The sequence below is a fragment of the Astyanax mexicanus genome, chromosome 17, assembly GCF_023375975.1.
Source record: "Astyanax mexicanus isolate ESR-SI-001 chromosome 17, AstMex3_surface, whole genome shotgun sequence".
Classification (NCBI taxonomy): Eukaryota; Metazoa; Chordata; class Actinopteri; order Characiformes; family Acestrorhamphidae; genus Astyanax; species Astyanax mexicanus.
Window position 1 is genome coordinate 45,122,501 of NC_064424.1, and position 12,562 is coordinate 45,135,062.

The 12,562-nt window shown below is 38.2% G+C and overlaps 2 protein-coding genes across 3 annotated transcripts in view; one reads left to right on the forward strand and one right to left on the reverse strand.

The window, feature by feature from the left end:
- glrx (glutaredoxin (thioltransferase)) overlaps window positions 1–467 on the forward strand; it is a 5,804-nt gene extending 5,337 nt beyond the window's left edge. The window contains exon 3 of the mRNA XM_022676599.2: window positions 1–467. This exon is cut by the window's left edge and continues 886 nt beyond it. The gene's annotated coding sequence lies outside the window, so the exon portion shown is untranslated.
- The window catches only part of rhobtb3 (Rho related BTB domain containing 3), a 32,207-nt gene that overhangs the window by 2,362 nt on the left and 17,283 nt on the right, over window positions 1–12,562 (reverse strand). The window contains exons 7-11 of one of the 2 annotated variants that reach the window (XM_049466316.1): window positions 6,147–6,256; window positions 5,124–5,226; window positions 4,072–4,245; window positions 2,531–2,697; window positions 1,529–1,625 (exon numbers count right to left, since the gene is read on the reverse strand). In XM_049466316.1, the coding sequence (XP_049322273.1) occupies window positions 1,529–1,625; window positions 2,531–2,697; window positions 4,072–4,245; window positions 5,124–5,226; window positions 6,147–6,256 (651 nt within the window). Of the gene's footprint in view, window positions 1–1,528; window positions 1,626–2,530; window positions 2,698–4,071; window positions 4,246–5,123; window positions 5,227–6,146; window positions 6,257–12,562 lie in introns of those variants that run through there. The other variant, XM_022676591.2, reaches the window with a different exon arrangement.

A 12,562-nucleotide genomic window follows, 5' to 3' on the forward strand; every position in this document is an offset into this window, starting at 1 on the left:
AAAGTTTACTTTTTATATCCAATCAGAACAATGGGATCCAACAACAGAGCACAACACTGCTAACTAGTGGACGGGGTTTAAAAACAAAAAAAGGAACCACTTTTTTTGTCTTCAAACTAATAATTAAAAATCTATACAGTATTGTAAATCGAAATAACACAATAATTCGATAAATCAATATTTTCTCACTGCCCGACTATATAATGAGATACTAATGAGGGAGGATTTGTTGTTAGCTACATTAGCATCACAGCTACTGTAACTCCAGTGCAAAAATAAAGAAGCAAACTTCAGAAACCAAACTGTAAAACTGACAACACATCTTAACATGATTAACTGACTTAACAGGTAAAACTGTCCTAAATGTTTGCACTAGCATGGCTTCACAAATCCGTCCATTTAACCATTGTCTGGTTTAATGATTTACATTAGCATGTAAAATGAATTAAATATGTAAAATCAGCAAATGTGCGTATTCCTTGTTTTCTTTTCTCTTAAATGTTGGTTATTTACATCCCTGGTGAGAAAGAAATTGAGAACTCTGAAATGTGTGATATATTATAAATACTGATATATTCAAAGCTATTTTATATATACCATATATACCATATACCATATTATGAATATCTCACTTGTTACATAGGTTGTATCTGTGTGCGATAAAAAAATAACACATGGGTCATTAGTGTGGAAATGCTATTGTTTTAGGGATGTTTTATATATATATATATATATATGATTTACAGCCAATGAAAACCCAAAAATCAGTGTCTCAGAAAATTTGAATATTATATAAGACCAATTGGTACTTTTGGCAGTGTGGGGAGTGTGCCAAGTCCTGCTGGAAAATGAAATCCGCATCTCCATAAAAGTTGTCAGTAGCAGAGGGAAGCATGAAGTGCTGTAAGATTCTGTGGGAAAACAAAACTGCACTGACTTTAGACTTGATAATAAAACACAGTGGATCAACACCAGCAGATGACAGACATGTCTCTCCAAACCATCACTGATCATCAGTAAAGTTTACATTTCATTTGTAAATCAAGGGAGCAGAGTCTGGAGGAAGAGTGGAGAGACACACAGTCCAAACTGCTCGAGGTCTAGTGTGAAGTTTCCACCAATCAGTGATGGTTTGGAGAGACATGTCATCTGCTGGTGTTGGTCCACTAATGCTGTAATGCTGGTGATGATGATGCTGGCCAACCAGTATAACCGGCTGATTAGTCTAGGCAGTTCTTTTCAGCAGGGATGCAGAGAAAGGTTCTCTTTAAAAGGTTAGAAGGTGGACGCACCTTGCTGTCTAGAACTATTATGCATGCAGGACAGAACTCTCTGCAGCGTCACCTGCATTAGCATTCTCTGTACCTCTAGAAATGCTAACAGGCCGGCACTGATATGTAACTGTGTAATGTACTGTAGCAGCTGCTGGGTGGAGGTCAGGCCATTGTTCAGTGTTTTTCAGGCTTTTAACAATGAGCCTGCGTTTGCTGTAATGATTGTGAGCCAGATGGTCTCACAGACCGCTCACCTGATAGCTCCAGGAAGTCAGGTTTGTGGCTAAAGATCAGGTAGTTGTTGGCGATGAAGTGGAGGAGCCAGACATACAGTTGGTCAGCGTTGTGGCACTGTGTGTACAAGAGAAAACCAAATGCAGAGAAAACTCAATTACAGAGGAAACTGAATTACAGAGGAAATGTACATTAATAAACATTTACTAAAGAACAAAGCTGTATTTGAGGTGATGTAACCTTTTAGCATGCTTTTAGCAATGGATCCTATACCTGTGGTGGCTTAGTGAAACTTAATGAAGCCGTTTTCACACCAGCACTATTTGGTCTGGTTAAAACAGACTCTGGTTGGTTTGTATTCTTCTGCAGATCAAAACAACAGAACCAAGACCAGTTAGTGGAGGTGGTCTTGGTTCAGTCCCAAACGAGTGGTTCTGGAGCGGTTCACTTGTGGTGAGAACATGATCCGATCTCGATCTAACCCAGCTATCAAATATACTCCTTTTATTTGAGATAATCTGCTGATAAGGCGCAGTTTAATCCGATATATTAGCCAGATAATGCTTATTAACACAGCTATGAACAAACGCTGTCTCTGCTGCTGCTCCATGCTGTTTACACGCACAGTGTGTGCAGCGTTCACTGCTTTCAGCGAACATTTGGTACATTTTCAGCTTTCCGTGTTAAAGCAGCTTCACACTTCTCAGATATACGTGCTGGAACACAGAATCTCTATATATATGTTCTCGATATATTTACTTTATTGCTCACAAGACAAACAGCTCTGGCCAATCAGAAGAGACAATGTGTTTGCGTGGTTTATTGGTGCACGTTTTGGTGCGTTTAGGTTTATGTCTGTGTGAAACCAAACCAAACAGAGCTAGCGTACTAGCTACTGGAAAGAACTACTAGCGATTTTTTTATGCTTGTTATGAAGAAAATGTCCATAAAACATTGAAACTACACACTAAACCATGGTAAATATAGTGGCTATTGTATGTTCCAAACTGTGAGTTACTTACCTTTGCTCTCTTCAGTAAGCGGATCACACTGATGCTGGTGGAGGCCAGCTCTCGGCTGGGCATGCTCTGCAGGTACGCGCACACACACACCTCACAGAGGTGCTGCAGACGCTTCACCTGGTACATCTCTGCACACACCAGCACAGCCATAGCCTGCAACACACTGGCTGAACACACACACATACAAACACACACACAGACACACGGCTGTCAATCATCCACACCTCCTTTTTTCCACCTCATCAATCAGCCACCGTCCACCTTCAGGCCGCTGTCACATTCCACCGCTGTTCATATTCATCCAGCGGCAATCAAGCCCAGCCCATTCTTCTACAACACAGCCTGACCCGTCTGATCCATTCAGAACGAGCACAGCATCCATCAAATCAAGCCACCAGCGTGAAGAACCGCTGTGATAGAACCGCGTGCAGACGTAACACCACCATTATTACTTCATTCAGCCTGAACATACACTATGTGGACAAAAATACTGGGACACATGATCATATATCTTTTTTCTAAAATCTTGTATTTAAAAGGTATTAAAAAGAGCTTGGAATAGCTGTTTCTAATGTTGTGGGAAGATTAGATTACTGTGCTACTGAAGAAGATAAAAACAATTAAATATCAAGAATTTTCACAGAATTTCACAACCAATATTCTTAACCGCAGGTATACCCTTATCATTTGTTTAGTGCCACCACATGAATGGAACTAAATGGCAAAACACAAAAGAAGGTAGTTCAAGCTTAACTGCAATAGAAGCACAAAACACCTAATTAAAAAGTATTCACATCTCCAACATCTGATGACTTGCCACGGACAGTAGGTACAGATCCCTCGCTCAGACGAAGTCTACTGGCTAATCCTGCTCAACCTGCAGTTCTCAACCAGCAGACTGAAATAACGTTTCTTTAAAGCTTTCCTTTTGTTTGTTTTGTCACAATAAGGGAGGAGCATCCAAATGGCTGATAAAAGCATTTGATTCCTGACAACAAACTCTTTCAGCTGATTCACAGAAAACTGATTTGATGGATGGATGATTTATTCATACATATTTTTTGCATTTGGAGTGTTTATAGGAGCAATCGAAACCCATGTGGTTGCATAAAGTGTTCCCTTAAACTAAGCCACTGGTTCAAGCCCCTGGGGCAAAGTGTGAAGATACTTAATAGCTCAATAATATGTGTGTATTCTATTCCTGTCCTGGGAAACTGTGTTAAAACAGATAAACACCAACCTTTTGGCACCAAGGCCAGGTGTGGGCTGGAAGGGATATATATTAAACTATGTTCCCTAGAAAGCTTGTGCTCCGTTCAGTACTTTTGTGATGAGTTGGGGATTTGTTGTTGCTTACTGAATACAATCAAATCCTCACAGCAATGCTCCACAATGTAGTAGAAAGCTTTTTCTGGACAGTAGAGACAGTTACTTACTCTTTTTTAAAACCCTTGCAGAAATAATTAGAGGGTGTCCCAATAGAAAACATGCAGAATATATAACACCACTGGTCCAAGAGAACAGTATTGTAGTAGCCTCACCTGGGCAGCAGGTGTCAGTGTAGAGATACTCCAGGAATGAGAGGAAGGTGTCAGAGGAGACCCCGTGAATGGGTACCACTCGACTCCGGGCCTCAGCGTACTTCCCGCTGAACATGGCTGCCATAACGTCACAGCGAGCCACAAGAACGGCCCTGTGCGCCGGTAACACACTCCCTGAAACCAGATACACCCAGTAGATTTTAACATAAACACTCACACACACTCATATCACACACAGACCTTAACAGAGGAGTGTAGGACAGTATGGAACATTTACATTTAATTTGACATTACTCTTAGTAATGTATGCAGCATGTGGTTTTGCATTGTCTTGTTGAGAAATGCATGGTTGTCCCAGAAAGACGGGAAGAAAGTGAGAGGTATTTACACACAGGGCAACAGGTGTGTGTAATCAGTAGCTCGGAGAGCAGGAACAGGGTAGCACCATGTGATCAGTGGTGTGTGAGAGTTCTGGTGAGAGTGCATGCTGGGAATTGGAGTCCGTGGTGACCAATTCAGAGTCTGGAGCGGGCAGGCTGACAGCAGCATATGTTGCTCTAAGTATGGGTGTGTGATATAACCCTTAAATAATATCACAATACTGTATTTCAGGGTATTTTAGCGATAATTAATATCTTACCAAAAAACAAAACAGTTTTTTGTCTATTATTTGTTTCAAGATTTTACTAATCCAACAAAATAAAAAAGGTATGTTTTATTTATTATAAACATAACAGTTTCGTACATTTAGAAAAAAATAAATCTATTAAAATTAATAATGTAGAAAGAAAATAAGTAATTTAACACAAAACTGCAAACAATTAAAAAAATACATATGTGATATAATTGGATAATATACAATACCAAACTTTAGCTCTAAGATCTTAAAATACCTTGGAGAAATAGAAGTAACAATGGTTTTAATTGATTTTGATATTTTCTATACTCTTAACAATTCAGTTGGTGTTTTAAATGGTAGACCCAATAATGATCGTATGGATGTGTGTGTGTGTGTGTGTGTGTGTGTACCTAAAATAAGCTGAAGAACTTGCCTTGCACCATGAAAATGACATCAGAGTATAGAGGGGAGTTGAAGAGGTTGCCCAGCGTCTGAGGGCTTTGCTGGGAGCGAGCAGTGGGCGTGTCCCTGGTGCCCTGCACGTACAAAAAAAAACATAGGCAGCGAAAACTTATATTTTCCCTAATAAGATAACTTTTGCCTCATACAGGAGCACCTACCCTCCAGTTTTACTGATTACAGTCACTACACTACATTTTTATTTAAAAATATTAGCTACAAAATCAATATGACGCTCCACTGGCTATAATAACAGCATCATTTATAGAATAACATTTTTATTATTTATACTCTTGGTTCAGCTTGTTGCTAACTGCACTTTGCAACTTTGGTGAAGCTGACAGGATGCCGCACACAAGCCCTGCTTGTCCAAAAATGCATGTGTAAAGCATGTCCTTCACTGGTGGCTCAAAGTGATTCTTTTTAAAGCATCAAATTCAACTTTCTAACTTTAAAAGCAAGAAATGACAGTTCTCACATAATGCTACTTTAAAGAAAACTCCCTTATCGGACAGGATTAGTTTCTCAGAGCGACGTCTGTAAAATATATTTCACACTTTTATGGACTCCAATTGAAAAAAAACAGGAGGACCAGTGAGTTTTAGGCTTTCTCGGTCACATCATGACATCGTGTTCAGTAGCTCCTCCATTTCCACTCGCTGATGTGTTTTAACGTGGATCTTCATGGAATTCCATCCAGATAGGGCAACATAATGTAAAATTTTACCTTAAAATATTATCTTCAAAATCAATGTGATGCTCCACTTGGATACAATAATAACATTGATTCTTTTTAAAGCATCAAATTCAACTTTCTAACTTTAAAAGTAGAAAATGACAGAAAACTCCTCTAAATCCTTTCAGATGTATCTGTATGTTTTAAAAACTAAGATTTGTGTCTGTGTTTTGGTCTTAAATTCACATATCTTCCAAAACAAAGGGACAAAAATCTCAGTTTTTAAAAAATATGATATATAAAGACATGTTAGAAATCTACCTTTTCTCTCCCAACAAACGAGCGTATTCTTTCCATCAGCTGAGCCACTGCTAAAGGGTTCTTCAGCTTCTCCGCTATGGCTTCCTCTAGATATTCCCATTCCCAAGCTCCTGCATGGAAGCACAAAACACACACACACACGATTTCACTGATGCGTAACAGTAAGTATATTGCGGCGAGCCGTCATGCATGACTTGCTGTCTAGATGATTGGTGAATAAGTCCTTCATACTGAAGTCGATGCATATAAAATTACAGATCAATCCTCCAGAGTAAACCCACAGCAGCCTGTGCAGCAGATTTAATCACAGCTACAAAAACTACACTGCATACAAACCTTCATATTACTCTTTATTACTCTCCCATTACTATACATAACACGTTCCTGTACCTAAACTCAGGGAATTACTGAGTACTGCTGTCATTTTAGTCCTGTATGTTATTTTCGTAGATTATGGGGAAGAGCTGCTGCAGATCACGCATCTCACAGATACTAGAGTTAAATAATATTTAATCAAACTGGTTACCTCAGTATATAATTTATATATTTATTTATATACAGCTCTGAAAAAGTAGGGGCATAAAAATTATGAATTTCTTTGATTTTACCAAATTGAAAACCTCTGGAATATAATCAAGAGGGAGTTATCCAAAAGCAGTGTGTAAGACTGGTGGAGGAGAACATGATCTGTGATTAAAAGCCAGAGTTTTTTCAGTGTTTTGAAAATCATTTCAGTTTGGATGTTGTCAGTTTTTGCTTTCAGATTTGTGTTTTTGTGGATTTTCTGTGGATTTTTGCTTTTGGAATCTCTTGTGTTTTTCTGCTTTATTTTATTTTTTTGCTTCTAAGTTTTGGCACACCTTTCATGAGTGGGTGGGGCTTAGAAGAAGGTGTTCCTCCGAATCACCATTGGTCACAAGAATTTGGACTTAAAATCTGGAAGCAAAAAAATAAAGCAGAAGCAAATGAGAGATTTCAGAAGCAAAAGTCTTTAAGAGCAAAATACACAAAAACCCACAAAAAATCCACAAAAAAACACAAAAATCTAAGCAAAAACTGGCAACATCCAAACTGAAATAATTTTCTGCAAACTGCAAAGAATAATCATTTATAGAATGTATCTAAGTGTGCTGGGTTAGTGCTGGAGATAAAACTAGCTAAGCTGTGTTTTTGCGTCTACAGCCCTGTTTAAACCGTTTAACTATTTAAATGCTTTAATTAAGGGATTTACATTCCACTACATTTTACATTCAATCTAATTATGACCTGATTTCTAGAAAAAAAAGTTTAAATTTAATACAATATAATTAAATACAATAATAATAATATATGTTAAATCATATATAAATATAAATACTAATTACTAATATTTCACAACTGATTAATAACTTCTTTTCATTTCATAGTACAGAGAAAGTATCTAAATACATTTAATAAAAAGGGTATCCACAAATATTTGGACATATATATTACAGAGTGCAGGTTTTTGTCACCCGTTTGCTTTGTGCTCCCATCGGCGAGGCTCAGAAGATAAACAGAATCTTTCAGCTGGCACTATGTCATACTGATAAGCCCATTATTCAGACGGCGCAACCAAAGCTATCGGACGTATTTCTGCCATCTCTGATTCCCCTGATAGACGTATCGGCTCATCTGCTTCATAAATCTGCTTTTCAGACTCGCAGAGAGCAGATATTTCTGTCAGAGCGCTCAGCGTGCTTCAATGCATCATTTCTTCTTAATGGGCCGACTGCCCTTGGAGTACAGGGTGGGCAGAGCCGCTGTACAGCAGCTCTATATTTCAGCTCAGCTCTATCTCACTTAGAGTGCCATACTTGCCATACTTGCCCTAATACTGACACACATGTCTATAAACTCTGGGTCAATAATATATAACATGCTTTTTGTTTCACAACATAGTGGTTTAATTGTCATACAAACACTGAATACCAATACATTTTTTAATTTACAATTTTCTGCATTGTAGATTAATATTAAAGTCATCCAAACTATGAAGAAAAACATGTGAAATTATTTAGTAAACAAAAAAGTGTTATACAAACCAGAATATGTTTTATAGTTTACATTCTTCAAAGTACGCAAAGTTTTGCACATCTCTGCTGGATTTTCTCAGTCAGCTTTATGAAATAGAGTCACTTGGAATTTAGGCTTTCAGTTAACAGCTGTGCTGAACTCATAAAGAGTTAATTACTTGAATTTCTTGGCTCATAATGTGTTTGAGAGCATCAGTTAAAGTAAAGTAGTGAAGAGATTCTTTACTCAACTAAGTAAAGAAAGAAAAAATACTTTAAGAAACGAAGGTCAGCGAATTTAAAACATTTCATGAACTTTGAAAGTATCCTCAAGCGCAGTTGCAAAGACCATCAAAAACATTGATGATGAAACTGGCTTTCATCAGCACCGCCCCAGGAAAGGAAGAGCATGAGTTATGTTTGAATAAGTTTCTGTTCCTAAGTTACCTGTCTCAGAAACATTTTCTGAATCAGTTTCTCTGATTTTGCTGTTTATAGGTTTATATTTAAGTAAAATGAACATTGTTGTTTTAATCTATAAACTACAGACAACAAATCTCCTAAATTCCTGCATTTATTTGCAGAAAATGAGAAATTACTGAAATAACAAAAAAAAGATGCAGAGCTATTAGATCTCAAATAATGCAAAGAAAACAAGTTCATATTCCTAAAGGAGTTTTATGAGTTCAGAAATCAGTATTTGGTGGAATAACCCTGGTGCTTTTTAATCACAGTTTTCTTTTTCATGCATCTTGGCATCATGTTCTCCTCCACCAGTCTTACACACTGCTTTTGGATAACTTTATGCTGCTTTACTCCTGGTGCAAAAATTACTTTCAAGCAGTTCAACTTGGTTTGATGATAAGCTTGTGATCATCCATCTTCCTCTTGATTATATTCTCTTTTGGTGGTCTCTTTTTTTTCCCACTAAAAATATTTTTTTATTCCAGCTTAGACATTGCATTTGTTCACCCTGACTTGGTAAGCTGCATGGCAGGGTAAGCAAATGTATGCAAGTGAAAATATAACATAATTAAGCTGTGAAAATGTCTGTGTAGTCATATTAATTAAGTTAAAATAGGCCATTTTTTAAAGCATTATTATAGATAAAAGGTACAGTATTGTGCATTTTGATAATGAACCCCCTGTTCATATTGACCCTGCCATAAAGACCAGACTCAATCTGTAATGGTTCTGCAGTCGATTCAATCCATAATCTCTCTGCACCCCTGATTCCTGATTCACAGAGGCAGCGGGTAGCGATTTCTCTTCAGCTCAGATCTTCAGTTCTCGGATTATTTCTAGACGCCCCAAAGGCATTTTCACGCTCGCATGCAGCTAATATTGGCATAGAATCACAATTATGCATTCAGCTCCACACATCTGCAGACGCAACACACCCTACATACAGACACATCCCTCGTTCCCTCTCTCTCTCTCTCTCTCTCTCTCTCTCCGTTTCACCCTCTCTCTGTGTCTAGTTCCCTTCCCTTTTCTCTCTGTCCCACCCAATCTCTTCATTTTCATTTCTCCCTCCCTTTATGTCATTCTTCTCTCTCTTTTTTCTTCTCAATTCCACCGGCTCAATCTCAACCTCTTGACCTTCGTTCTTCTTTCATTGTCATTTATCTCTCCGTTCATCTTTCATTTCATTGGTTTCTTAGATTTGTTGTGTTTCTCTCTGTCCTTTCCTCCACTTTCCTATTCTCTCTCTTTTCTTCGTTTCTTTTTTCTGTCCTCTTTCCCCTCCATTTCTACCACTCCCTCAATCTCATTCTTCTCACACTGTCTTTTCCCTCTCTCTCTCTCTCTCTCACTCTCTGTCTCTCTCCATTTCACCCTCTTTCTGTCTAGTTCCCTCCCCTTCTCTCTCTGTCCCACCCAATCTCTTCATTTTCATTTCTCCCTCCCTTTCCTTTTGCTCTCTCTCTCCCTCTTTTCATTTTCCATTTTTTCCTCAAATTCTCTCCACCTCTCCCAATTTAACATTCTCCTCCCAACCTCTTTCCCTCATTTTCTCTCCTTCTATCTTTCTTTTCTTCTCTTTTCTGTCTCCATCTGCATCACTTATTTTTTGCCCCTCGTACTTTCGCCCCTCTTTCTTTTTCTCTTCACATTCCTTTCCTTCTTCCTTTTCATTATATCACTCTTTGCCTTTTATTTTTCTTTCTTCTCATTATTCCTTTACATTTTGCCCTCTCTCTCTCTCTCTTCAGTTCTCTGCACCCCTACAAATTTGTCCTCTCTCTTTTCCTCTCTTTCTCTCATTTTTATCTCTCCTTTTTCCCTTTCCCCATCTCTCTCTCTCTCTTTTTTCTCCCCTTTCTTTATAAACTATTTATTCAGTTCTGGATTCTTCCTCTCCTCTCTCCATCTATATTCTCCCAATCTCACCCTCACATTCCACTTTCCACTCTTTCCACATTTTCCTCTCTTTCTCTTTCCCTGTTTCTCCTCCTTTCTCTCATTTCTTAAAATATAATAGTCCCTCTCTTGCCTGTAAACCATTATTTTCCTCCTTTCATTCCCTCCTTCTCTCTCTTATTCTTCCTCGCTGTCTATAATTCTCTCTCATTTATCCCTCTTTCTTCATTTCTTTTAGTCCTCTCTTTCTTTTTCTCTCCCTCCCATTATGTCATTCTTCTCCTCTGCTTTTTATCTTTTCCTTCTCCCTCTTCTCTCTCTTTTTTCTTCTCAATTCCACCGGCTCAATCTCCTCTTGACCTTCGTTCTTCTTTTATTGTCATTTATCTCTCTGTTTATCTTTCATTTCATTGGTTTCTTAGATTTGATGTTTTTCCTCTCTGTCCTTCCTTCACCTTTCCCATTCTTTCTCTTTTCTTCGTTTCTTTTTTGTCCTCTTTTCCCTCCATTTCTACCACTCCCTCAATCTCACTCTTCTTTATCTGTCTTTTCCCTCTCTCCTTTCTTTCTTTCTCTCTCTTTTCCCCAGTAAACCTTTGTTTTTCAATCTTCTTATTCCAGACTTGTCTTTCTCTCGTTCATTTTTTTTTTCTTTCTATTTTTCTTTTTTCTGTTTCTCAAGTCCTTTTCAGACCTTCTTAGTCTGTTTCTTATTGACCTTTGCTCTTCGCCTTCTGTTTATCTTCCTCTGTTTACTTATCTCTTTCTTCCAGTCTCTTCCAACCTGTTTCTTAGTCTTTTCCTTCTTTTTCTTTCTCCATCTTTTCTCAACCCCTTCTCTCTATATCACTCTCTTTCCTCTTGACCTTTAATTTTAATTCCTCTCCCACTCACCTATTCCTTTTCTCCTTTTCTTTCCATCTTTTCTTATCCTCCCTCTCTACCTTTCTCTCTCTCTCGTTCTCTCTCTCTCTCTCTCCTCCGTCACAGTGTGTTTATGTTGGTGTCTTTTCTCCTGTAAGCCACGCTAATCAGCCCTACAGCCCCGGGGTCCTATAAACACACTGCAGGAGAGCAGCTACATGAACACAGAGAGCCGTGAATCATACAGATCTCTCTCTCTCTCTTTCCCTCTCCCTCTCTCTCTCTCTCTCCCTCTCTCTCTCTCTCCCTCTCCCTCTCTCTCTCTCTCTCCCTCTCTCTCTCTCTCCCTCTCCCTCTCTCTCTCTTCCTCTCTCTGTCTCTCAGTTCAACAGTGCTTTATTGGCATGAACATAATAAGCAACACTATTGCCAAAGCATATAACAGAAAAACATAAAAAAAATAAATAAATATTACATATATACAATTACAACAACCGAAATTGAAGTATTTACAGGATTAACAATTATAATTATTATTAAAGAAAATTAACAATAAAATGAAATAAGAGTGTGTAGATTTTATAAATGTTTAAAAATAAGGAATAAATCAGTAATATTAAAAATGAGAGAATTTATATTGTGTGTTTTTTGTACACACTGGTTTTCCCTCAGGTTGTGACAGTCTATAACGTCCTGTTTTCTCTCTCTTTTTTGCACTCTCTCTCTCTCTCTCTCTCTATCTCTCTCCACATTAAACACAGTCAGACGCACAGCACACTCCTAATAATGAAACACTCCCTTTCAGAAAGCTCCTCTATTCCAGCACAAAAGAGCGAGTGTAAGCGTGGAGCGGAGAAGATAAGGTGGGCAGCCCGGTGGGATTCTTCAGGTTTTTAATGTTTTAAAAGCCCGTGATTTAGTGCAGAAAGACTCTCGGCGGAGAAAAGCTGAGGACGCATCTTTAAATAATGAATCTTTTAATAAAGCTGATTTCCTGCTTTAATTTACTGTATTGAGCGCTCACTGTTCAGCAGCGCTTCTGAAATAATCAACATCTGTACAGAGCTCAGCGATTAATGCTCAGCCAATTAAAGCATTAGAGAAATCCCGTCCAATCAAAACAACCGCCTGATCTACAGCCAGAACACTGATTCC